A 25,848-nucleotide genomic window follows, 5' to 3' on the forward strand; every position below is an offset into this window, starting at 1 on the left:
TTTAAAAATAATCTTAGGCATCCTAAAAAGCACTAAACTGGGAGGTTGAATTTTGATGAGTTTATAATACGAACTAACTGACAGAAAAAGCTTTTTATTGTAGCTCACCAGGCATCACTTTGTCTATTTTTTTAGAGAATATTTGCATCAAAACCATTGTGTGATTGGGGAAAATCAAATTCTTCCCTCATTATTTCTATTTTTACATTGAGCTCTCCACAGTCATTGCCACATGCTTTATGTCTGTAAACTGAAAGGGTTAACTATGGATTTATCCCTGTTGATATTTGGTATAAGAATAGTGTGATCAAGGTGACTTAACCTAAAGCAAATCATAACTTAAAGTTACAGTTCTCTAGTTAAGGTGCTGTTCCATAGCATAAAAAGGAAATTGTTTCATTTCAGCACTCTTGTCATAATATCTAGTCATACTGGCCAGTGAATTCTGGGAGTTGAAGTCCATGTAAAACTGCCAAGATTTTGAAACTGCTCTATTCACTATCAAAATAATTTAATTTTGAAATGTGATGTTCAGTGGTTTTGGCAATTTGTATTTTAATTATATTTTAACTATATTTTTGTAAGGCTTCCTGAGGTGTTAAGAACATGAGTATTGCAGGGGTGAAATGCTCCTGGTTCAGAATGGATCGGGTGATCTGTTAATGATGGCGGTGGGTAGTTCGGAGAACCGGTAGCAAAAATCCTTGCCCCCCTCCCCGCCCATGCCCATCCAATCGCCTGGTCCCCACTTGCTTACTTGGCAGCTTGCTGCTTCTTTTGGGCTCGCTTGCTTTTCCTGCCTTGCTTCGGCTGCTGCAACTCAATCTGCCTGCCTGCAATCAATCCAGTCGGTGAGCAATCTGCCTGCCTGCCTGCCTTGTGCCTTCAATTTGGTAAGTAACTAGTTTTTTTTTTTTTCTGGGAGCTTTAAAAAAATAGTTAATTGGGTTTTTTTTTAAGGAGTTTTATTATTTTTTTTAGACATAGCAATTTAAAGTTAAGGAAGTTTTAAATTTAGTTACTTTTATCTAAAATATAAATAAAATAAAATAATAAAATAAAATAAAATAAAATATTTGTGCAGCTTTCTGAGATTTGGTGTGTTTCTGTAGTGTTTCACGCTAACTACACAAACACACAAAATCTCACAAAGCTGTATGTGGCATTTTGTGTGGAAAAAGTGTGAAAGTTGGTTTTTGAGCTTTTTGTGGCTGTGTGAGGTTCCTGCTTGTTGTAGGGGACATTTTGGGTGAAGTGCAGCTGCTTTTACATTGTGAGTCAGTTGTGTTATGTTGTGTTGTGTGTGTGTAAAGTGTAAAACTTGGTTTTTGAGCTTTTTGTGGCTGTATGAGGTTCCTGCTTGTTGCAGGGGCCATTTTGGGTCAAGTGCAGCTGCTTTTACATTATGTGTGAGTCAGTTGTGTTGCGTTGTGTGTGTGTAAAGTGTAAAAGTTGGTTTTTGGTACCTCTTATTGTTTTGTGTACTTTATTATTTTTATTATTTATTATTATTGATCATGCCCACCGGGTCACCTGACCACCAAGCCATGCCCACTGGGTCACCTGACCACCAAGCCACACCCACCAATTAAGCCACACCCACAGAACCAGTAGGGAAAATTTTTAGATTTCACCCCTGGAGTATTGTATAATTATGTCAAATAAATATGAAAATATTTGCTTCTAGCAGTAGAAATCTACATTGTACAAACAGAATGGCATTATCTCTCCTCATAAATGAAGATGACAAACATGTAGATAGCTCTACATATATACAAATTTAACATATTATTTATTCTGCTAATTAGTTTTGATTACACATAATTTAAGTTAGAGATCAAATAAATACAGTCTCTGATAAATTAATAAAAAGGACTCTGAAACTCATAGATTCTGTGAAGCTATGTTTTCTGATAGAAGTTTTATTGAGCTTTTGTTTAAATGAACTGAAGCTGGAATATCTTTTATTTTACTGGTTTTAAAACAACAACAACAAAAAACCCCACTTTAAAATTCTAAGTTTTTCAGTTTATCCAAATGTTTGTTTTTCAAATTATTCTTGAATATTCAGACATAATAATAAATGATAAAAAGGAATTTAAGAATAAGACATATCTCATTAGCTTAACTAAGGAATATACAATTTCCTAGCAATAAGGAGCTCATTAAATCAGATATTGTGATATTCAGATAAAAGTGGTATTTAAGAATGTGACTTTTTGATCAGTCAGGTAGCGGAGATCTCTATGTTAATAACCTATAATGTCCGCTGGGTTATCTTTAATTAGTTGCAGCATTAGTTTTTTATGATGAGCACTGATATTTTTTCTACCTGGAAATTGATACTTCTATTTAGCATAATTGTTCATGTTTTATCCAAGCTACTATGGTACTAATAGCTATGCTCCAACAATCTGTAAGGAGGGTTGTTTTACCACAATCCTTTTTGTCTTATTCCTTCTACTAGTCTTCATTTATGTTGTCCACCTCACTTTTTCTTGAGGAACACTCTATATAGCGTACAATGAACAGAATCATACTGTAGGTTTGGGCTGGATCTTCTTATAAATATAAACAGTTCTGTAAATAAGAGTTAGTAGAGATGTCTTGATACAATGCCTTTTTTTTTAAGATAGCAAAGGAATAGTGGCTGTGTTTCAGGAAGGAGGCTGGAGAGTCTATGATTACTTCATATTCTAGTTCCCCCCAAAGGAGAATAGGCAGGCAAGATATCAATCAATTAGAATAGAGCTGGAAGGAGATCTTTTAGTGCAACTCCTTGCTTAAGCAGAAGACTCTACACCATTTCTGACAAATGACTATCCAGTCTCTTCTTAAAGGCCCCCAGTTATGAAGCACCCACAACTTCTGAAGGCAAGCTGTTCTACTGTCAGTTTCCAAAAAGGCAGGAAAGACTCCAAACACAAACTTGGTTTTTTAATTCTTGTTTATTCCCCTTCTGGCACAAACTGACAATCACAGGAAAGAAACTCAATGAATTTCTTGTTAGGGCTACTTGCCCATGCTCCCCACCACCTTTTAACTACTCAGCACCAACCCACCCACTTACGTGCGTAGCTCCCTCCTACGTGACCTGGAAGTGCGAAGAAGCAGTCATCAGCCTGCCATCTGGCCCTTAGTTTCATGATGCCAGTTTGCTCAGCGTCCATGGTTCTGTCCCACCATCTGCCTCCCAGCTGGTTCAGCCACCACTCTTTGTCCAGGATGGGCTGAAACCGACGGGCTGCTTTCTGGCTGCTGCTGTCCCTCCATGGTTCTCCCTGATGATGTCAGCACTGAGCGACCACCTCTCAGCTGTTTGGCGGCCTGCATGTTCCTGGGCTTCCTGGGCTTCTCCGCTGCCCGGGGGTTGAGTGCTGGCCTGGCGACTTGAGTGGCGGCTCCTGGGTGGTGGTGCGGTGTGCCCCGGTTGGGTGGCAGCTTCGGGCTTGGCAGCTTGGCAGGCAGCTCCAGGGTGGCGGTACCTTGGCTGAATGGTAGCTCTGGGGTGGCTGGTGCGTCGGGGTTGACATCCACTGATTAATTGTTCTCAATGTTTTTAAAGTTTCTCTTTAATTCCAGGTTGCTTCTCTCCTTGATTAATTTCTATTCATTGTTTCTTGTCTTGCCTTCTGGTGCTTTGGAAAATAAGTTGACCTCCTTGTCTTTGTAGCGGCCCTTCAAATACTGGGATACTGCTGTCATGTCATCCCTAGCTCTTCTTTTCTCTAGACTAGCTATACCCAATTCCTGAAACCATTCTTCATAAGATTTAGTCTCCAGTTCCTTAATTCTCTTAGTTGCTCTTCTCTGCATGGGTCAATATAAAAGGGAAAAAGAATGATATTGCTATAGGCATATACTACAGGCAACCCAACCAAGCAGAAAAAAATAGATGAACTTTTTGCTAACCAATTAACAAATGTATATAAGAAACATATCACAGTAGTAATGGAAAATTTTAACTACCCTGATATCAAGTGGGAGATCGAACAGATTCCTAACCAATCTAGCTAACAACTTGTCATCCAAAAGGTAGAGGACAGAACTAGAGGGAAAGCTATACTGGACTTAATTCTTACTAATAGAGAAGAAGTGATAAAGGGAGTTGAAGCCAGAATTTTGGGGGAGTGTAACCACATCATATTAGAATTCAATATAATGCAAACACATGCAATAGAACATAATCCAACCAGTGTCTTAAACTTTAAAAGAGCCGTTTTTTAACAAACTCAGAGCTTAGGAAAGATTTCATGGATGAAAATGTCAAAGGGGAAAACAACTCAAGAAGCTTGGAAATCTCTGAAAAATACGATCATAAAAGTCCAGTCCAGGACAATATTACTGAAAAAGAAAAACAAGAAATCCATGAAAAAAACAACATGGTTACACAAAGATATCTCTGATAAACTGAAAGACAAAAAGGACAAGTACAAAAAATGGAAAGAGGTACACATAACTAAAGCAGAATATCAGCAGATAGCCCGAATCTACGAAGTCAGAATAGCAAAGGCTTAGAATGAAGTAAAACCTGCAGCAAAAATCAAAAGACAAGAAAAAAAATATTTCAACATATAAATAACAAGAAAAAAGTCAAGGAAACAATTGCAATGAAAGAAAACTTATTCTCTGTAATGTAAATCTTATTTCTTAGAAATACTGTTTAAATACTTAACGTTTAAGGAAATGAACTCTAAGTAGATGCTGAAACTCTTGAAATTTCTTATTATGGTACTTTGAAATATTGTGCATATGCATTTATTGATCAGTCATCATGTCTACTTCAGTGGTGTCTAACTAAGAAGTAGGAATTAATCTGTATATCAGACTATGTACAGCTGAATAGAATGAAAAGATTTCTACTTCCCAACTTTTTGAAATGTTCAATTAACACTCTTCTTTCTTCTCTGGCTCATGTTTTAAAATCCCATTAGTCTTCATGAAAAGTCTACAACGGAGGGGTTGAGGAAACAGAGGAAAGATTTGATTGCAGAATAGAATGCTACTCATTCAGTGAGTAGCTATGTGTCAACCCCAAAGGTGGGATATACAACTTTTTAAAAAATACTTTGGTTTTTAAGCAGCTTGTGAGGGTTACACTCCAGTTTTCAGGTTGGACTAGATGACCTCCAAGGTCTCTTCCAACCAGGGGTAGGTTCTACTTACCTTTACTACCGGAAACTACAAGATTATAGATGAAGAACCAGTTTTATTACAGGCCAAGCAGATTTCAATGCTTTATAATTCATAGTGCTATGGCTAATTTCAGCCTTTCCTAAATTTCTTCCATTCAAAATATTGACTGTAATTTTCATCAGTATTAGCTAGCATAGTGATGGAATAGTATGATGGGAGTTATTTTTCTGTTTTTTCTTATAGCTTACTAAATAATTTCCAAACTTGAAACTGTAAGTAATGAATACTGACTAGTTAGATTAGTTTCACATTTTCTCCACTTCACCCCAGTTACTGTGTCAGAAATGTACTTTAAATGGTTAAGACATCAATGACGCATTCTACGATTTTCCTTTGTACTTCCGGCCCCCTTTTCCCTCTTCCCTGCTTGTAAACCTGTTTAGCTTCAATTATTTTTCCTTGGGTGGACATTACAAGTTAAACCCAGATTTGTTGAGATCTAAGTTAAATACATGCTGTGTTGGTTTTAGTGTTCTCTGTTGGCCAGAAGTACAGGAGAGTGTAATTATACCTAGACTTTATGGATCTGTCTCATGGCTTGTTTATTTGAAACAGTTTTGCAGGGTAGAGGTTTTTACTAAATGGATTTCTTTACCTGCCAACTTTCTAAAATCCTTGGTGGCTCCTTGTCCTTAGTTTTTATATCACTGATGCTGTTCTGAGCTTGATAGAACTTTGCACTCAGAGCAAAAACCAAATGCTGACTGTATCCATATCTTCCATATCAAAGTAAGAAGTTGAACTTTGGGAAAGTATCAGCTGCAAAGTATCATATGTAAACCTCATGGAAAGTTTTTTTATGCTATTTGTGTGCAGCTTTCCTTTCATGTTAACAAGGATTTACTCAGGAAAATGTTCTACACTGGGGTCCCTAAACTCTTCAGCTTATTGATCGTTTCATGAAGTTTCAGATTGCTCATTGACCACCAAATATTTATTATATGAAAATAATTTTAAAAATACTATTTTAAATAATAGTAGTTTGAATAACAACATTGACCACAACAATAATAGCTTTAGAGAATCCTATGCTATACAATATTTTAGATGTTTTACCGTATTTGATAGATTTTTAAAGAAAACTTATAAATTCATTTTATTATTAGACTAGCTGAATACCCGTGGTCCACTACATAACTATGTGATCAGGCTTGATAAATCGACACTTACAGCTTGAAAATTAATTACCCTAACCCTACCCTATCCCCTTCTCTCCCTCAGCTTTGGCCCACAGAAGCCTATCCTATCTTATCCCCCTTCTCTCCCTCAGGCTTGCCTCATAGAAGCCTCCCCTATCCTATCCCCTGCTTGCTGCTGTGAAAGTAAAACTGAAACTCCTCTCCTCTGCTTGTGTTTTGCATTTGGAACATATTTTTTTCAGGTGGGGAGGGGGAGTAGAACTCCTTAGCATCAGAGGGCTGTTTGGACAGTGAAAAAGTATTTGCTGTGTGAGCAAGAAGGAGACAGGAAGGAGCCTGGCCATGGCTTAGCTCAACTGTTCTGTAGTAAATGCTTGCTGCTGTGAAAGTAAAACTGAAACTGAAACTGAAACTCCTCTCCTCTGCTTGTGTTTTGCATTTTGAACAGATTTCTTTTCAGGTGGGGAGGAGGAATAGAACTTAGCATCAGAGCTTGTTAATAATAATATAGGAAATACTAATGATCTGATGGTCATTTCGAAAAATCCTTTCTTAGTAAGCACCTAGAAGCCAAGAGGAACATACATGGCAAATTTCAAGTTTGTAGGCTTTACGGTTCTGGAGATTTTGTGATGATGTGTGAGAGAGGTGGGTTTCAGTAGGTTCTGACCAGTTCTGGAGAACCGGTAGTGGAAATTTTGAGTAGTTCGGAGAACCGGTAGTAAAAATTCTGACTGCCCCACTCCCATCTATTCTCTGCCTCCCAAATCCAAGTTGTTCGGGAGGAAATGGAGATTTTACAGTATTCTTCCCCTGCCATGCCCACCAAGCCATACCCACAAAACCGGTAGTAAAATTTTTTGAAACCCAGCACTGATGTGTAAATGGTTTTTTGCTTTTATATATATAGATTCATAGCATCAGGCTATTCAAGGCAGAAATATGGGTATTCTAAATCTAAATCATTATAGTATTTATAAAACTAAGCATGTGTTGTTAAATCTGCTGTTGGAAGTTAAAATATTAGATCAAGGCTAGTGGGAAGTTGAACAAATCAACTAGCAGTTGATATTTTATATATTAAAAAATCATGCCCTCTCATGAGCTGTGAATTGAGCTTAACAGTTGTGAGTTTGTAATGTTAGTTTTGTTTCCATCCAGTGCTACAAAATACTTTGCTTAATACACTGTGTCAGGGTTCCAAGTAATACACCCATAGCAAACAGAATTCCGAGGCAGGTAGATTCCTCAAAGAATAGTTTTATTGAATATATCATATTGGCACAGGCTGGCAAAAACTGATTCTGAATGTTCCCACAGATTTCACCTAATTAAAAGTTTTTCCCCTTTCCCAAATAATCAGTCACATGGTCCAATCATGATGCTGTCCAGTTGCTAGTAACTTCACTCCTCCTCTCTCCAGCCACCTGTGGGAATGTCTTGTGTTCCCATGAGTAAGTTTTTTGTTTTGCTTGCAAAACCCTAACTATTTCTATTCCCCCCTCCCTATCCTTCAGCTTCAGTGTGGCAACAATGAAGCTTCAAAATGGCTTCAGGGTTGACAGGTGCCCCCCCTTAATTGAAAAAGACGTACTGCAAAGAAAAGAAATCACAGAGAGGTTACTCAAGGTTCAGCCTAGCCTCCCCTTCCTCCCCCTAGAGGCCACTTAGATTTCTGGGGTATTCATCATGAAACTATTTGACCAACCTGTCTGCCATCACATCCCAACTCTTGATTCAGGTGGCTTCAGATAGTGAATATCCTTTCCATTGCACTAGGCACTGCAACCAGTCCCTATATAATCTATAATCCAGGATTTTCTTTACCTCGTAATGCGCTTGCACCGCTATTGGTTTTGGGGCTGCGAGATCTACTGGCCTGATGTGGGAGCCTACCACTGGCTTTAACAAGCAGCTGTGAAAGATCATATGCACTTTCCCTAACAAGCGAGGGAGTTTAAGCTGTACTATAACAGGGTTGATTACTTTCACTATAGGGAAAGGCCCTATGAACTTTGGTCCTAGTTTTTTGCAAGTGAGTTTTAACTTTAGGTACTTCGTTGAGAGGTAAACCTTACTGCCCATTCAGAAAGGCACTTGGAAGCTGCGGTGTTTGTTGGCTTGCATTTTATGGGTTTTTGCCACTTCTCGTAAAGCCCACTTGGTATTTTCCATGCCTCTTTCAGCGACTCTATCCATTCATTTAGTGACATGGATGAGGAGGGGTTCCCTGGGGAGTTCAGGCATGGGGATGAATTCCATGCCATTGGTGACCTGAAAAGGGGTCAGGCCGGTGCTGCTGTGCACCTCATTATTGTATGCCGCCTCAGTGAACGGCAGTAACTCTGCCCAATTAGATTGCTGATAGTTGACATACACCTCGAATACTGCTCCACCATTGTGTTTGCTCATTCCACGGCCCATTGGTACTCAGATGAAATGCTGAGCTAAATCCCTGTGAAGATCCAATGGACCTAATGAACTCCCTCCAGAATTTAGTGGTGAATTGGACTGTTTCAGGGTTGACACTAAGTTTTCATTATACAAAAGTAGTGAAGAATTGATTCCAATGAAATCATGATATGGATAAAGATTAAAAACCTCAATCTCCTCCCAATCTTAATTGAGTTTCTTTTTCCCACTATTTTAGCATTTATAAATAGTTACTCAAGGACAAATCATGTGAATATTACTTCCACTTTGGACCATAATTCTTGAAAAACATTTCATAAATACCTGTAAAATTTCCCCTTTTCTCTTCCTTTTTCTCCTCCTCTGTATGTTTATTCCACTTTTCAGATTATTCAGATTAATACAATAGACACAAACCCTATTCTCTGGCTTTACCTCCAAAAAGAGAACAGAAGTGGAAACTGTGAAGATAAAATGCTAGAATACAGATAAAATCAGGATATGAATTATAAAATGAGTGGGAGAAAAAATGAAATATCCTTGATACCATGCTGTGTCTATTTGCAAGTGAAGTGGTAAAATCAGTTGATTTCCATGATGAGTGTCTGCATTGAACCTATAGAATTATATAGGTTCTATAATTATAATCTATAATAATATAGAATTATAATAGAATTATAGTGTCCTACTGAAAATTTTTCTTGGCTAGTCTAATGTAACTAATGTAATGTAATGCAACTCAGATTTACTTTTGAAAACTATCCAATGTATTGTATTCAAAATGACAGGGGTTAGGGACGGATATACCAATCCTTTTGGTCAAACTGAAATTGAAAGTGACAGAAAATCATTTTTGGCACCTGGCATGATAAATGTTATGAAGAAGACACATTCAAGAGAGATTAAGCATCCCTCTCAAGAAAAGAAGACACAAATTCACTAAACAAAAAGTATTAGTGGCTTTTTCTGATTAAAAATCATTCAGTATAGAACAAAGAAAGACTCCCCACACTGGGAGAAAATAATCTTAACAAATGAGAAAATGCAACTGAACAAATTAATAAGTCAGTAAGAAAAAAAAGTTTTGTTAGAGATTGCAAAGAAAGGTTTGTAAAGAAGGGATGATAAAACTATTTTTGATAAAATTATTAAATCCATTATTGTGCAAAGAATCAGAACCATTTGTGTAGTTTGTAGTATAAACTATTGAAGCCTATACTCAAGAATCTGGTTGACCACTAAATTGGTGCTAGATAGGACAGTGGAGTTCAAGGGATTCTGGACTTGGATCCCTTGTGACAATGCAAAGACTCTAAACTGATGGCACATTTTATTCCACCCTCCAGTTATGCCTGCTGTTCTCTTAAATTGTGCCTGCAATTTCACATCCTCTATTTTTTTAAAAAGATTTGATTAGCAGCTATAGTTAGGCATACTGAATATTAAAGTTTAGGAACTGAAAGCCTAAAAACTTTTTGTCCCAAATGCCTTATAGAATTGTATTAAACCATGGTTTGTTTCATCATGGCTTACCAAATATATTAAAATTAATTAAATTCACATGTTGAAGCCAAAATCTAAACAGACCATATTTTGACTTAGTTACTGGGTCATTATCAGTGCAATCCCATGAAGCCTCTGGATTTGTAATGGGGTGTGTGTAAATATCTTTGAAGCAATATTCAGGCATTTTGTGAGCAGTATTCAACTCTCTTCTCTGAAATTCTGACAGTATGCAGTACACTAAATTATTAACAGAGAATCATATTTTAAGATTTCAAAAATACATACTAGTTATATGACATAACACTAGATTAAAGGTGTAATGTTGGAACCTTGTATTAGCAAGTTCTTTTTTTCTGTAGGTTTTTTCAAAAGAACATGTACATATACAACAAAAATGCATATAAAAATATAACATCACAGACAGTAAGGTATATATTTCTATTTTATCTGGTTTTGTATTTTATGTTTTATTCTACTGTTATCTGCTCAGAATCCAATGAATAGTGTGGAATGTAAGTAATAGAAAGTTAAAAAGAATGTATCATTTATTACAGTTTAATATTTAATAATATTTATTAAAGTAAATATTAAAGTATCATTTTTATTGCTGCTACAATAAAAATATTCTCAGAATTTTACATAGAACATATAAATTACAACAACTACAGTAGGAATAAAACTGCAATAAAAAATGGAAAAATAATCATGAAATAAACTGCAAATAAACATAAAGATGCAATATTTATATCAGGAAAAAGTTCTCTGAAAAAAAATTGGTCTTCAAGGAACTTCTGAAGGACCAACAGAGAATTAGCTGGTTTGATATCCATAGGGAGGCTGATCCACATGGTCAGCACTGCTAATAAGAAGCAGCATCACCTCTCCTCAACTCCCCAAATCTCCCCAAAATGCAAGATTTGCTGCAGTTTTTACTTGTTATGTCTAACTCGTTGAGCTTAATAATGATGGGAGAATGTAGTTTGAAAGCATATGTGTGCCAAGCCATATAAGGCTTTTATAGAACAACACCAGTGCCTTAAATTTGACCAGATACCAACTGGTTACCAATATAGGGACTACAAAACTGGTGCAATATGTTCCCAATGTTGATCATTCAAAGGATGTGGGTGTTTCATTTTGGGCTGCTTTAATTTCTGAAAACTCTTTAAGATCAGCCCCAAGTATAGAATACTACAATATTCTAACTGGGTGTTGAGAAGGGCATGGGTTACTGTAGCCAAGTAAATAAATCTGTTCTTAGTGTAGTTTGCTTCATAAACACACACGCGCGCACACACACACACACACACACACACACACACACACACACACAGAGAGAGAGCAGATTTCTTTATGTTTCTGTGATTATGTGTATTTCAGAGTTTATTTACTGCCTTTGTTATTTTTATAAATAACTTGTCAGCAAACATATCAAAAACTATTTCCTCCTATTTTTCTCATAATAACAAGCTTGTGAGGTGGGCTAATCCAAGTAACAGTAACACAGAGTTGGAAGGGACCTTGGAGGTCATCTAGTCCAACCCCCTGCTCATGCAGAAAGGAATCTTCATGCTTAATGTAGGATTAGAACTCACAGTTTCCCAGTATCTAGCCTGATGCCTTAGCCATTAGGCTTTATTTTCTCTTTAAAAGTATGGCAGAAATGTCATTTTTACTACTATTCCGAGCAATATTATTTGACAAGAAAATTCCTCAAAATATTTCAAAGCTTTAATCAAGCATATACTTGATTACCATTTTCTGACCCTGTCCTCTTATATCATTATGAAGCATCCTCTTGTAAAGTATTATCAGAATGAAAAAATAAAACCCTGAACGAAATCAAATATTGATCTTGTTACATTACTTTCCAGGACTAGATTCATGGAAATATTAACAGTAGGAACCCAGGAATTACATTCAAGCCAAAATAAGGAGGAAAAAGTACTATAATTTATTAGCAGTTTGTTAATGCTGAAGTGAAATTTGACAAAAGCCTTGAGGCCTATATAGTTTTATCCCATGGCTCAGTATAATTTTTATATCACACCTTTGCCTCTTAAACTAAGATCCAAGTCATACAGTATGTGTGCCATTGAATCAGCTTTTATATTGGGATAGATAACTAAATGATTGAAAGCATATGTTGAGAAATGCTTGTATGGCTCTAGAACCCTTCTTTATCGCTGCTGAAATTTCATCGTATGATTTCCTTTTGAAGTTCCCTTCCTCTACGTTTTGTTTTGTTATTTTTTAACTTTATTATATTGCTTAATGTTTTAAAAATTTCTGGTTGACTGATTTTGGTTGGGTTCTTTTAAATATTAAGTGCTACCTCTTAAATAAAATTCAAAAGTTGGCTCATTTTTGCTTTAGATAATTTGCAGGTGATTTTATTTTATTATTAGTTTTTTAAAAAAATTGATTTATATGCCGCCCTTCTCCAGAGACTCAGGGCGGCTTGCAATGCGTTAAGCAATAGCCTTCATACTTTTGTATATTTATACAAAGTCAGCTTATTGCCCCCACAATCTGGGTCCTCATTTTACCTACCTTAGAAAGGATGGAAGGCTGAGTCAACCTTGAGTCTGGTGAGATTTGAACTTGCAGTAATTGCAGGCAGCTGGTCTTAATAACACTGTTAATAACCGTGCTTTAGTCTGCTATGCCAGACCAGTTATGGCCAATTCTGTACTTCAGACAAAGTTACTTGTCTCCTGTACTGCTTCTAGCTGTTTTTAAAGCCAAGTTTAGAAATTCCGATCTGAATTACAGTGAGTTATCAACAGTGTCTGGCTGGTGCTTAGACTTGAACAATGGCCATTGCAAAACCTGATTGATGACATCTAGTTTTTTGTCTTTTCCACCCTTGCAGGAAAGGCAAATCTCACTGGCTGGACCCATCTACCAGTCTTCTTTTATCTCCTCACTAATCTCTGTGACTTTGCTTTACTTTCCCAGTTGTTTGCATACATGGATACCTTCACATCCCTTCCCACATAATTTTTTGGACACTAACACTGACTTTTTGTTTTTTTTCTCCCTTAGATGTTACAATAATCAAAGCATTGAGGGACAGGTTGTTCTTTCACTTTTACATTCTTTTGAAGGTCCACAGAAACTTCAAATCAAATCCTTATTATGGTCATAGGACCAGTACAGAACCTTTGTTACAAGGAAGAACAGATCGTTCAGTTTCTTAAAAACAAAATTGTTCATAACTTGCAACTTAAAAGACTAAAAAAAAAAACAAGTAAAGAGAAGTAAAGAGCTGCATAGGCAAGGAGTGTGAAAACAAAGGTAGCAGGTTTCACTCAATCTGGGCAGGAATGGAAAGGGTGCCCAGTGAGAGGCATCAGAGTTGAATACATGACCTTTTAGACTTGTAGATATTCATTGATTTAATGGGGCATCACAATATTATTTTTTAACAAAAACCAGCAATTGCCAACTAACAGAGAGCATAGCAGCCCAATAGTTCAAGGTAACCAACCAATTGCTGGAGGGAAATATTCCCAGCAGACAGTGCATTCAATTGGATTTAAGGCTGTTACTAAAATACATCCAGGTGCTGGAGTCCTTTCGCTGTAAAGTACTTAAGATTGTCTTGAAGGAGCCAACAGCAGATTTGAACTGCAGCTGGGAAATACAGGCATTTGCAATAGGCTTGCGATGGAATGAAGAAAAATTTCACCCATGTCTGCAGTCAGGAAGTGGTGATGGTCAGTACTGGGGATAGCCCAAGCAGGAAGTGTCAAGCTGCCCTAAACTGCACTTAATGTGACTGATGTAACTAATGGAGCTTCCTTCAACTGAAAGAACCTTTCCAGAAAAATCTTACTGTTAACACTACTTTTTCATCAGTTTTACAATTAGGAATCAAAAGATACTTGCTATTCATCTTTCATCATGGAAAGATGCTATAATTTTGAAAAAAAAAATTGTAAGATCGAAAATACAGATAGTCCTTGACTTATGATCACAATTGAACTCAAAATTTCTGTTGCAAAGTGAGACAGTTGTTAGGTGAATTCTGCTCTATTTTATGACCTTATTTACTGCAGTTGTTAAACAAGTCACTGCAGTTGTTAAGTTAGTAACACGGTTGTAAAGTGAATCTGGCTTCCCCATTTAATTTGTTTATCAGGAAATAGCAAAAGGTGACCATTTGACTTTGTGCCAGTGCAACATAAATATAGGCCAGTTGCCAAGCATCCAAATTTTGATTATGTGACCATGGGGATGCTGCAATGGTCATAAGTAACTTTGAATGGTCACAAAATGAAAGATTGTACGGTAAATTGAGGACTACCCATACAACAATGCTATTTAAATTGAACATTTTAAAAATCTCTATTTGTTTGATCAAGTTTTGCTAATTTTACTTCTCTAGATTTGGATTTGCTAAAAATACTAAAATAATAACAATGGAAAGATTGATTTCAGGTAAATGCATATAAAATGGAAATTTAAAAACTGCCTAATATACAATCTGTTAAGATGTTTAGAAATAACAGGGCAGTCAATAGAAAATACAAACTTTATATTATATACAAACATTTGTGTTGATTCTGTTTTTCAACAGGTCTTTGTCATTTGTTTCTTTTTAGGTATCAGTGGGGATTCCTACCAGGAGGTGAGTGTACATTTAATTTTTTTTTTAAAGAAAGTAGATGATGATGTAGACTAACAGTCTGTTTACAGATGACAGAGGGATAATATATTACATTGAAAATAAATCTGCAAACTTTATTAGCTAGCAAAAACTTTTTTCCTAACATGTTGGCCTGGAATCTCTGTTCCTCCCTCAACAATTTTATAGTTCATTATATAGCATAGACATGGATCTTCTATATTTTGGCAGCTTGCTTGAATTCCGTATAGTTTTGTTTAAGTCTCTGAAACTGGTTTGAAAAAAAATCTGAAATATTATATAGAGAATTAGGTTTTTTAAAGTAAAAATCTTGCTGACTCTTTTCCATCATATTCTTTAAAATCCATCTTTCCCCCTATTTCCTAGGGGTATTTTTCTTATTTTTTTTCTTCTTCTTTAATTTAGTATGTGATTCTTGCTTTTTTCCTCCTTACTTTAGGGCATTGGGGCACGGTTATTGTGAAGTATAAGAAGACAATTTTAAAAAGCTTTTTAATTGATGTAATATTAGAAACTGCTTTTTAAAGAATTATAACTTTTTACAATTCAATAAAAATGTACTTAATGTTCAGCCATTTTCAGTATAGTTTATACTAAAGTGCTACAGATTCATATGTGTTTCATTTTTGTGTATCTCAGTTCTTACATTTAGGAAATCAAATGGAATTCATGGTATTAAAATGGCTTGACGGGTTCAGCATGGTTCCTTACTTGGTAGATTTGTAGAAGGAAAATATTTTTAAGAGACATGACTTGCAGACTATGCGATTCAGATTTCAGGTTCTCTGTGGTACATTGCCAGTTACTTCTTGCCATAAAAAGAAATGATACCTATGTATACTATATACAGTAGGCTAAAATGTCCTCCAAAATTGATATTGGTGCAAGCTAATACAGGTAGTCATGGACTAATGATCACATTTGAGTCCAAAATTTCTGTTACTAAGATATTAAATGAGTTTTGGCCAATTTTATGACTTTTCTTGTCACAGTTGTTAAGTGAATCACTACAGTTAGATAAGATAAGATAACATTGTCACTTTTTTCTGTGAACACACTGGCACTGCCCGCTCTCAAAAGAATACACACATACAAACACAAATATACATATATAATTTAATTACAATCCAGGGGTGAAATGCTACTGGTTAGGGCCAGTTCGCCCAAACCAGTAGTAAAAATGCTACTGATTCGCCCTTTAAAAAGAAAAAGTTCTGACGATTGCATGGTACAGCTGATCGTCGGAATTTTTTTTAAAACCTTTTAAAGCATTTTTTTTACTACCGGTTCAGGTGAATAGGAGTAAAAAAAATGCTTTAAAAAAAGTTTTAAAAAAGTTTCCGACAATAAGCTGTGACAATCAACTGTGCTGCGCGATCTTGGGAACTTTTTTTTTCTTTTTAAAGCATTTTTTTACTACCTATTGCCTGAACCAGTATTTTTGTGTAAAGTGTGATAGTTTGTTTTTGAGCTCTCTGTGACTCTGTGAAGTTCCTGCTTGTTGCAGGGGCCATTCTCCATTGCAGTGGAGATAGCATCCAGGAATGGGTTGTCCTTGTCTGCTAGCCAATAGGACTGAGTCTGTCAAAGCTGTGAGGACACGCCTACCCCAACAGTTTCCAGCTTTTTGACTCAGTCCTAGCTAAAGACAGATGTGCTTTTACTGAGGGCTTCAAATTCCTGGATACTTCTCCAATTTTCCTTTTTGACAGCTATACTACCAATGTGACAGCTATACCACCAAAGCTGCTAGCTGTATCACCACTGAATTCCAGCGAGAAGAGCTTTTAGCTCGAGCCTGCTGAGGGCCGCATTGCGGCGGGTCAGATCTCTGGCACATGATCATGACAGGGCAACCAGGTCAGGCATTGCTCGGAATGCTGACCCAGGGACTTTATGGAGCTGGGGACAATGCTCTGTTTCTTTCTGGCTAGGCGAGAATTTCGCACTTCACTATTAGCCAAAGCCTTGGACTGTCAATCTGATAGCAGCGACCATGGCTGCCGCTGTCTTTGAAGAAACCGCTTTGATGGGGAAAGCTTCAGATTGTCATCTGGGAAGCGGTGGAGCTGCAGGGGCCTTGGGATCGAGGTCCGCCAGCCGGAAAGCCCTGACTAAGAACTCTAAGAGGTCAAAGGCATTTCAGAAGGCTTTAAAGGGCAGCAGACCGGGAGGCAGCCAGGTGCCAAAAGGCAATTAAGCAGGAGGTGGCCAAGCTCTTAAGGAAGCTAACCACAGGAGAGAGCCTCAGACTTCTGGCAAGGAGTCTTCCCACCAAAATGTGGGACAGGTGTTGCCTCAGCCTAAAGCTTGTAGAAGCAGGCCACCTCAGTCCCTATTGCCAGATGGCACTGCAGAGCAACATTCATCTATAGGAAGCAATCTGCCCAGCAACAGGGAGTCACACTTTGGCACCCTCCCTGATCCATTTGCAGCTTTAGTGGCCTGCCCACAGCCTTTCAGGAAAAGAGCTTCTTTTTCAGAGCTTCCTTTACCCCAGCTACAGCGGGGACCCTCTCAGGAGAGAGGCAAGACATCCATATCCCTGCTGGTATGGAAGCCTTAATTTCTGAGGCCATTAAGCAGGGCAGAGCAGCTGGCTTACAACGAAGCCAGACAGCTGCTTCTGTCAGATCTGGCCAGTCCTTACCTCTAGATCTGCCTCTTATGGACCAGGCTAAAGGGGACCTTCTGCCCACTCAGGAGACATATTCCCCTGGTTCTTCTCATCACTCCCTTTCAGAGGAAGGGATTTAGACCTGTCAGAGGATGGCTTGGCTCTTTTGTCCAGCATTATTCAAGCCCTTATTATATAAGGCTAGGAATATAACTCACTTGGCAGGCCATTTGCCAGCACTTGACCCACCACAGTGACCCATGGCTCGCTGTTCTCCAAACGGACAGCAGAGACTGAAGTGGTGCCTTCACCATGTTTATTTTTGGATGTGGTGCAGAAACAGTAGGCGGCCCCTGGGGTAGGGCCAAATCCCAGCACCCTGGATAAGAGATTCTATAACATGGGCCCAGACTTGTCCAAAGCACTTCAAGTGCCATTGGTGGACAGCCTAGTGGCAGCGTTGGTCACACTCTCTGTAATGACAGATTCACCAGAGGAGGCCCTCCGACCTGAAGACCGATGGGCAGAGCAGAAGCTAAGGAAAGCCCACCAGGCCACTGTTTGGGTGGTCAAGGCCTCCATGGTGGCCTCCTTTTTAAATAGGGCTTCCTTGATGTGGTTGCAGCAAATTCAGGACAGGATCCCTGCAGCAGACATACGGTCTCATCAAGACCTGAATAAGCTGTCCAACAGGACCAGCAACAGAATAGGGCAGGGAGGTATAAGCAGTTTCCCTCTAGAGGGCCCTTTTGAGGGGGAGGAAGCCATTCTTTCAGACGCCAGAAGTAATTCCATCATTGACTCTCTCATTGGGGGACGCTTGGCTATGTTTGCCAGGCAATGGGAGAGCATTACTATGGATGCATGGGTTCAGGAGATGGTCTGCTCGGGCCTCTCTTTAGAGTTCCTCTCCACACCCCTGAGGTTTTTCATTCGCTGTCCCATTTCAGGGAACAGAATCAAATGAGGTCTCATGGAAACTACTATTCAACATCTGTTGGAGATCCATGTGACCCAACCAGTTCCTGAGGACCAGCAGAGGATGGGATTCTATTCCATTCTCTTTGTGATTTTGAAATCCTCGGGGGGGGGTGGGTAATAGGACATTTCTGGACCTGTAAAGGCTGAACCGCCTTGGTTTTTTTTTTTTTATTTTAATTTTAATTTTTTAAAATTTGATTTATATGCTGCCTTTCTCCGGAAACTCAGGGCGGCTTATAATGCATTAAGCAATAGCCTTCATACTTTTGTATATTTTATACAAAGTCAGCTTATTGCTCCCACAATCTGGGTCCTCATTTTACCTATCTTAGAAAGGATGGAAGGCTGAGTCAACCTTGAGCCTGGTGAGATTTGAACTTACAGTAATTGCAAACAGCTTGATGTTAATAACAGTGCTTTAATCTGCTGAGCCACCAGGCTCCTTGTCATCTACAAGCAGTTCAAAATGCATTCACTTCAGTCCATCTTGGGCAGCATCAGAAAGGGTGACGTCTATTCGTCTTACAGAGGCTTATCTCCATGTCCCAATTTTATTAGGCCATAGACAATATCCATCGCCAGGTGGTTGCTCTGTCATTGGTCCTTACTTGTGGGGGGATGGACTCCCGTGCTCACCACTCGATCATCCGCAGGTACATCAGGGGCGCAACAAACCTATGGCCTCCAGTGGTTCACTGATACCCTACTTGGGACCTCACTAAGGTACTACAGGTGCTGACTGAGGCCCCATTTGAACCACTGAGAGAGGCCTCATTGCGTTTCCTGGTAGCATTCTTGGTGGCCATAATATCGTGTTCTACTTTAACAGAGTGATTTTTTATTTTTATTTTTGCTTTAATTTATATGCCGCCCTTCTCCGGAGACTCAGGGTGGCTTACAATGTATTAAGCAATAGCCTTCATACTTTTGTATATTGATACAAAGTCAGCTTATTGCCCCCACAATCTGGGTCCTCATTTTACCTACCTTTGAAAGGATGGAAGGCTGAGTCAACCTTGAGCCTGGTGAGATTTGAACTTGCAGTAATTGCAAGCAGCAGATGTTAATAACAGTGCTTTAGTCCACTGTACTATCAGGCTCTTTCATTTGGACCCTTCCTTCATACCAAAAGTGAACTCATGGTTCCATAAGGCCCAGGAACTTATCTTGCCCAACTTCTGCCCCAATCCAGTGCATGCCCTGGAAAAGAAATGGCACATGCTGGACCTCAGAATTTATATCAAATGAACTTCCACTTTCAGGAAGGTGAAGTCGATCTTTCTGTCATTCCAGCCTGCCTCCCTAGCAGCCAAGGTCTCACCATTGACCTGGGCCACTGGATTCTGGTATGTATCACCAAATCTTACGAGATACAGGCCCTTCCATTGCCCAAGAGTATAACAGCACACTCCACAAGGAGTGCGGCCACAAGTGCAGCATGGGCAACGCAAGCCTCTCTGAAAGAACCAGCTACCTGGTTTTCACTGTCTCCTTTATCAAGCACTAGAAAGTGGACAGCTATGCTGAGGCTGAGGCGGCCTTTGGTAGGCGGGTCCTCCAAAGAGTGCATGTGGATGAGGGGACCTCGGACCAGGCTGCGGCCCACCCATAAAGGCAACACCGCTTTGGTATGTCCCATTCCTGGATGCTATCTCCACTGCAATGGAGAAGGGGCGTTGGTCTTACCTGAGATGCTCCTTCTTGTTGAATGGAGATAGCATCCAGCCCTATCCTGATGCCAGGCTGGTCCTCGGCCCATCGGGGGAAGAACCGATGACCATGGCACATCGGGTCTGTCTCTATGCCTTCGCCAAAAGTTGGGGACCATTGGGGTAGGCGTGTCCTCACAGCTTTGACAGACTCAGTCCTATTGGCTAGCAGACAAGGACAACCCATTCTTGGATGCTATCTCCACTCAACAAGAAGGAGCGTATCAGGTAAAACCAACGTCCCTTTTTTGTGAAGTCCAGTTGCTTTTGCATTGTGTGTGAGCCAGTTTTGTAGCTTTTGTGTTATTTTTGTGTAAAGTGTGATAGTTGGTTTTCCTGGTTACATGACCACCAAGCCACGCCCACCAAGGCATGCCCACAGAACAGGTAGGGAAAATTTTTGAATTTTACCACTATTACAATCATATTGCATATATAGTGGAGAAAAGAATCTTGAGAGTTAACAAAGTTGATATTGTTTGGTACAAAACTATTACAGAATTTAGTTTTTCTGTTTTGGAAACTGCAGTGCCTCCTCTTAGAAGGCAACAAAGAAAACTGGTCATGGAGAGGATGTGACATCCCTGACAATCCTGTATACCCCGGTCAAGAATTGCTTATATGATATGTCGTAGATAGAAGGAAATGAACTTCCAATAATGTTTTCTGCCATCCTTACCACTCTCTGCACAGCCTTCCTGTCCGAAACAATAATACTTCCAAACCACACAGTAATACAATACAACAGGATATTTTCAATCGTCCCTTTATAGAAAGTGATAAGGATAGCGGCAGGAAGATTTGCTCTTCTCATATGACACAGAAAACACAGGTGCTGCTGTGACCACTTCACCAGTGTCTCACCGTTGAGCGACCAGGTTAACCTGCTCATCAGCTGCATACTCAGAAACTTGATATTATTAACCATCTCCACAATTGAATGGTTAATACACAGAGGTGTATGGCTATGCCTGCCTTTTCTGAAATCAACAATGATATTTTTTGTTTTTCCTACATTTAAAACCAGGCTGTTTCTGTTATACCATTTCATCAACCTCTCAACCTCCTCCTGGTAATCACCTTCATTATCATCCTGAATAAGGCCCACCACTGTTGTATCATCTGCATACTTCACAATATGGTTGGTAGCAGTGGTGGGTTGCCCTCGGTTCGCACCGGTTCTATAGAACCGGTAGTAAAACCGGTGGGAGGCTCCACCCACCGACCCCAACATCATCAAAATGCTTCTGTGCATGCGCAGAAGAGCGCGCACACGCACAAGTGAAGCAAACATGCACGCATGGCCCCGCTCCGAACCGGTAGTAAAGGTAAGTAGAACCCACCCCTGGTTGGTAGCAAACATCGCACAATAGTTATGGGTCAGCAAAGTGAACAACAGCCCTGAGGAGAATCTGTACTCAGAAACATGGTGTTAGAAATATTAGTCCCAACTCTCACAGTGAGGTTTATCAAAGTTGTTAAGTTAGAAGTACAATTGTTAACTGAATCTGGCTTCCCCATTGACTTGGTTGCAAAAGGTGATCACATGACCCTGGGACATGTTGCCTTCATAAATATGAACCAGTTCCCAAGCATCCAAATTCTGATCATATGACCATGGAGATGCTGCAATGGTCGTAAGTGTGGAAAACGTGTGTGGTCATAAGTCACTTTTTTCAATGCTGTTATAACTTTGAACAGTCATTAGACAAATGATTGTAAGTTGAGGACTATGTGTAATGATCTGCTTTTTAAGGTGAGATACATTTTTGCATAAATTGCTCCTTGCATGAAAAAAAGTTTATAAAACCATTGTAGAACACGACTGCTTCTAAACTAGATGTCACTAATCCTAATATCAGTCAGTTTGCAGTGGCACAAGACATGCCAGAGACTGGACAAAACAGTATTCATACTGCTATATACTTTTACATGGAAAAAATATATAAGAATAATAAGACCTTGCATGCTGATGGCTATGATGTTCTCCCATCTCACAGTGGAACTGGTTTGGTTAATATTTGCTTCATGTTCATGAAAAAAAATCTGGTTAAGGTAAAGCTTTTTTCTTCTTAAAAATAAATTTGAATACATGGAATATTTTAAAAAATGCCTTATATTAATTTAATTTCTTTCATTGGCTTCAGAAATAAAATTCCCACATGATAGCCACTCATCCTCATTCAGTGTCAAGGGAGGGGAAACTCCATTTCTAACACATGTTCATCTCTGGCAACACAGAAATGTCAAAAATGCAGTGGTGCCTTGAATTCCCACTAGGATGGTGTTATCACATTTTAATATGAGTCTCGCTTCTCCTAATTGCTTTCAAATCATTGTTTTCCTGCATTTTCTTGATGAACTGGGCATCTGGCGTCATTGGAGAGACAGTGAAGCAGACAGCTGTGTTCAGAATTTTTAAAAAAGACCTGATTAGAACACATAAAAGGATATTTTTGTTCTTCAAAGAAATGTTTACATTCATTAATATAAATTCTGCTGCTTGGGTTACTTTGATAAACAGTCACAGAGATCTTTACTCTATACCCATGAGCCAGTATTTTTAAAAATTCATTTGTACTGCATACTTGCTTTAAAAATTTGAGTTCACTCTTGCCTTTTTAGTTTGACAGGTCTATAGGGATTTCAAACCACAGCAGTTGGAATGGTTGCTAAGTCTGCTTTCCATTTTAAAGGCTAAATTAATCTCTCCCTTTCCCTTTCTCTATACTATATCTACTCTTTACTTCATAGACAATATATTTATGCGGGGCAGAATATATCCAGATCAAATTGTGTATAATGTGTATAAAACACGGATAACATATATATATATGTGTTGGCCAAGCCATATAATATCCCCCAATCCTTTTGCTAGGATTGTGCATCATTTCCAGATCTGTAGTAGAAATATGGTAATTTTGGTGTTGATTGGGGATTTTTTCTGGTAGCTAAGAATTTTTTTTTGGTATTTCTTCATATAGTTGTCCTACCACTCCTTGAAAAATTAACTCTGAAAATATAGCTTCATGATCATGTGTGGCTATTTAAAGGGCATTCTAAATCAACTGTTTTATTTCCCAGAAACATGAACAGAGGGCTTTTACTAAAGAAGAAAAATACTTTTTCCTCATATATTAAATTTTGCCCTTCCTCAAAGATTATTTTAAACAATTTCTTAATTTTTTTGTTTCTATAATATATGAATATGTAAAAAGTATATATACACACAATATATGAATATGTAAAACAAAATACATATATTTATTTAATAATTTTAAATTTTTAATTGATGTTTGTCTTGTTTTTTTAAATAGGCTGTACACTGCCCTGAGTCCTTCAGGAGAAGGGCAGTATAGAAATAAAATTATACTTATATGTATTACAATAGATATGTAAAATCAAATCCATTTTTGAAAAAGAAATTAAATCTTGCCCATTTGGAATCATATTAAATAATCTTTATATTATATTGATGTCCAGTTCAGAAGCTGAAAGGGAAATCATTCATTTATTTATTAATCAAATTTATATAACCATATTTAATAACTATAGAAAATTGATGTTAAAAATAATGCAGCTATCTCATCAAACCACCATTTCCTTTAGATCCTCAGGCCTGCTACTACAGCCATGTTTTTTTTTATTGAAAAGTTTTTTTTTTAAAAAAAATACACATATTTTCCCCTCCCTCCTCCCCCCTGCTGCCCCAACCCTCCCCCCCCTGGACTTCCCAAAGCCAATACAGGGTATAGCATTTAACAAACATAAAAATAACATAGGCTAACTATCTATAAATTTATCTCCCTCTTGCACTTTAACTCCCCTTGTTCAAATCTAAATATAACTAATTAAACCAATTATTGCTTAAAAGTAATCATTCCACCTTCGTTCTTGTCCATTCTTCAATAATAAGCAAGTCTTCTTTCTTCCAGTATTACACATTAGCCTAATTACAATTAACCATCACATTTCCAACCCTTACATATATTAACACATTAACAAAATATTTTAACCAATCTCAAATAAAATATATTGTAAGAACCTTATTTTTACTTTTTACCCCATACACTTATATTAATTCTTCCTGGAAACATTCCTTACTTAATAGCTTTACATAAACTTATTCATCTTATTCTCTACAAATCCACTACATGTAGTCAAATACCCTCTTCACTATTTAATATCTATAAAAGATATTGTAAAAACCTTCCCTCAACCCTTGCACCACTTATATTTTCCTTATAACCCACAAGTTTATATTTATTCTTCAAGAAAACATTCTTCAATATAACATTAATGTAATTTGAAACGAAGTATAAAAGTTTAAGTAATATCCTTCTTCTAATCCATAAACTTATATTAAACAATCTACACTATCCATAACTTTTACTTTCACAATATTTTAACCCATCAGTTTATATAAATTCTTCAACAAAGCATTCCTTGGAATATACTTCAAGACAAAAGTGAAAGTTTGGTCAGTAGCCCATAACAATTCAAACATAGCATTATTTAATATAACTTTTCAGAACAAATCATGTCCCTAAATATAAGTAAATCATTCATTTTCACTATAATATAGCTTTTCAAAGCAAATCATATCCCTAAATACAGGTATAGTCATTCATTTTCACTATTACTATCCTCCCGAACAAGGAGGGTTATAATTTTTCCATCTCCATTTTTTCCTGACTTTTTTGCGAACCTTCTTCTTCAGTCTTATTCCTCCACCTTCTTTTATTTTTATAAGTTCTTGAATTTGCTGAAATTGCTGTACTTTACAATCTTGTTCTCTTCGCAAAGTAGTTCCTTTCAGTAAACACACCTCTTTAACTGCGATTGAGAGTCCATTTTTAAGAAAAAGTTGTGACAATTTTCCAGTTAACTGTGTCATAGCCTCTGGAGAAATCTCTCTCAGTATTTCTTGGTTACACTCCTTCAAACCTCTCAGCCTTTCCTTCTTAATTTGAAAAACGTCCATTCCATTTTCCAAAGGCACATTGAACTGGATTGTTTCTCCCACCTCTTCATTCAACAACTCACTATTATTTGGCATCTGAAATACCGATACAGTATCTTCTCTTGTATCTTTATTGCGAGTTTGAGTAAAATCCTTCTTGAAAAACCCTTCCATTCTTTCCACTATCACGGAGGTAAATGATTCTAAAATTTCTTTAAAGAGATCCACAGTCAGAATTTGTGTATTTACTGATGTATATAGTGGTAAGCCTTCATCACTTTCAAAAAAGCCAGCAATTTTTTCCTTTTTTTCCCCTCCCAATAAAACTTTCACTTTATACTTTTCCAGCAACTAAATCAATTATTCCAGTCCTTAAGTGGTACAAGTCTTTTTTTTTTAAAATAATTTTTAAATCCTTCTCCTTTAAGATAAAATCCTCTTCTTTTAAACAGGGGCTTTCAACACAGCATAATACTTTGTATCTAACTTTCACTTCTTCATTCCCCGTTAGAGTCAAATGCCATCTTACTTTCTCTTTCTCCCATAGAAATTCAGAGGGAAGTGATAAGCTTTCCGGAGTTAAAGTTTAGTACTTGCAATTTTAGTTTCCCCTGTATTTGCTCTGCCAGCTTTCAAGTCCAAAATCTTTTTTTTTTAAATTGAGTTGCTGG

At 37.8% G+C, this 25,848-nt stretch overlaps 1 protein-coding gene across 3 annotated transcripts in view; it reads left to right on the top strand.

The window, feature by feature from the left end:
* SKAP1 (src kinase associated phosphoprotein 1) overlaps nt 1–25,848 on the top strand; it is a 443,107-nt gene that overhangs the window by 43,922 nt on the left and 373,337 nt on the right. Inside the window, exon 3 of one of the 3 annotated variants that reach the window (XM_034415557.3) lies at nt 14,864–14,889. The exons of the other annotated variants lie outside the window; for them this stretch is intronic. Coding sequence (XP_034271448.1) covers nt 14,864–14,889 — 26 coding nt within the window. The remainder of the gene's footprint in view (nt 1–14,863; nt 14,890–25,848) is intronic. 3 annotated transcript variants of the gene reach the window in all.

This window comes from Pantherophis guttatus, chromosome 4, assembly GCF_059756535.1.
Source record: "Pantherophis guttatus breed Tessera chromosome 4, ASM5975653v1, whole genome shotgun sequence".
In the NCBI taxonomy this organism is placed as follows: domain Eukaryota; kingdom Metazoa; phylum Chordata; class Lepidosauria; order Squamata; family Colubridae; genus Pantherophis; species Pantherophis guttatus.